The sequence below is a fragment of the Centropristis striata genome, chromosome 10, assembly GCF_030273125.1.
Source record: "Centropristis striata isolate RG_2023a ecotype Rhode Island chromosome 10, C.striata_1.0, whole genome shotgun sequence".
Classification (NCBI taxonomy): Eukaryota; Metazoa; Chordata; class Actinopteri; order Perciformes; family Serranidae; genus Centropristis; species Centropristis striata.
In genome coordinates, this window is record NC_081526.1 from 25,859,269 (window position 1) to 25,860,727 (window position 1,459).

A 1,459-nucleotide genomic window follows, 5' to 3' on the forward strand; every position below is an offset into this window, starting at 1 on the left:
ATAAGGGAATCTTAATCATATTGAGCCCCTCATACGGTGCGATATAGATGTGTTTTTATTTTTCACGATAATGTTTTGTGTTTTGCAAACCAAATAAAATTAAAGAGATCAATTACAGATCAAAATTTCTTAATTTCTCCAGTCCATCAGAAAAAAAGCTCCTCATCCCATTTGTAGTGAGTTTCCAGTGTTTTCTTTTTTTTTTAGTTTGGATTATTGCATCTTAGTGGGCAGTCTTTTCTATCCTATTCCTTCTCACTGATTGGATAGTTATATTATGTGTTGCTGCAATGAAAGATTATAAACTGAAATGAAAACATTCAGGCTGCTGGACAGACACAGAGCTGGAAATCCTTTATCATTGGGTTTGTAAATGCAACGTGTTCCCATACAATCCCCTCTGTATGGCATCATCGAAAAACCGTCAAGTTTTATGATGGACAATGTTACAACAGTTACTATGTTTACTCTGTCAGGGTTGAGCCGGACAACAAACTACAGAGTTATTCTCTTTGTTCTCACTTTATTGTGTTATTGTGTGATTTGGCTGGTAAATTTGACCATTATTGTGACAATCATTGTGGACAAAAACCTTCATGGACCCATGTATATCTTCCTCTGTAATCTGTGCATCAATGGACTTTATGGGACAGCAGGTTTCTACCCCAAATTCCTCAAGGATCTTCTGTCTACCACTCATGTTATCTCTTATGCTGGATGTCTTCTGCAGGGCTTTGTGTTGCACTCTTCGGTTAATGCAGATTTCTCTTTTCTAGTTCTGATGGCCTATGACAGATATGTGGCCATCTGTCGCCCTCTGGTGTACCACTCTGTGATGACTAAACAGAAGGTTTGTGTGTTTGTGTTTTTTGCTTGGCTTATATCCATTTATTTGATGCTCATTGGTACAATAACAACAGCAATATTAAGGTTATGTGGCTCACACATACCGAAGATCTACTGTATTAACTTTTTGGTTGGTAAACTTGCTTGTTCTGCCTCAATAGCACATGTTGCTGTTCCAGCTTTTAATTATACCTTTTATTTTGGCCATTTCATTTTTATTATTTGGTCTTATGCAAATTTGATCAGAACATGCCTAACATCCAAAGAGAACAGGACAAAGTTTATGCAAACATGTCTGCCACATGTATTCTGCTTATTTACTTTTTTTTTATGTTTGGGCTTTGATTTGTTGTACATCAGATTTGGCTCAAAAGACCTTCCACAAAGTGTCAATAATTTTATGGCTATAGAATTTCTCCTTGTTCCTCCATTGATGAATCCCCTCATATATGGTCTCAAACTAACAAAAATAAGAAACAGAGTTATGCAGTTTTTTTGTGTTAAAAGTCAGCATAAATTCGACTGTATGGCAACTTCCACAAGGCACTTTTAATGTAGCTGAACACAATATGTTCATCCCTGTCTATCCTCTACTTATCCCTGGATATTAATA

The 1,459-nt window shown here is 36.3% G+C and overlaps 1 protein-coding gene across 1 annotated transcript; it reads left to right on the forward strand.

The window, feature by feature from the left end:
• Nucleotides 1-433: 433 nt before the first annotated feature.
• LOC131979339 (olfactory receptor 1D2-like) lies at nt 434-1,459 on the forward strand. Its single transcript, XM_059343292.1, has one exon. The coding sequence runs from the start codon at nt 434-436 to the stop codon at nt 1,397-1,399; it is 966 nt and encodes a 321-aa protein (XP_059199275.1). The 3' UTR covers nt 1,400-1,459.

Coding starts and splice junctions, on each gene's coding strand:
- LOC131979339 (XM_059343292.1), top strand. CDS start 434: ATGATGGACAATGTTACAACAGTTACTATGTTTACTCTGTCAGGGTTG.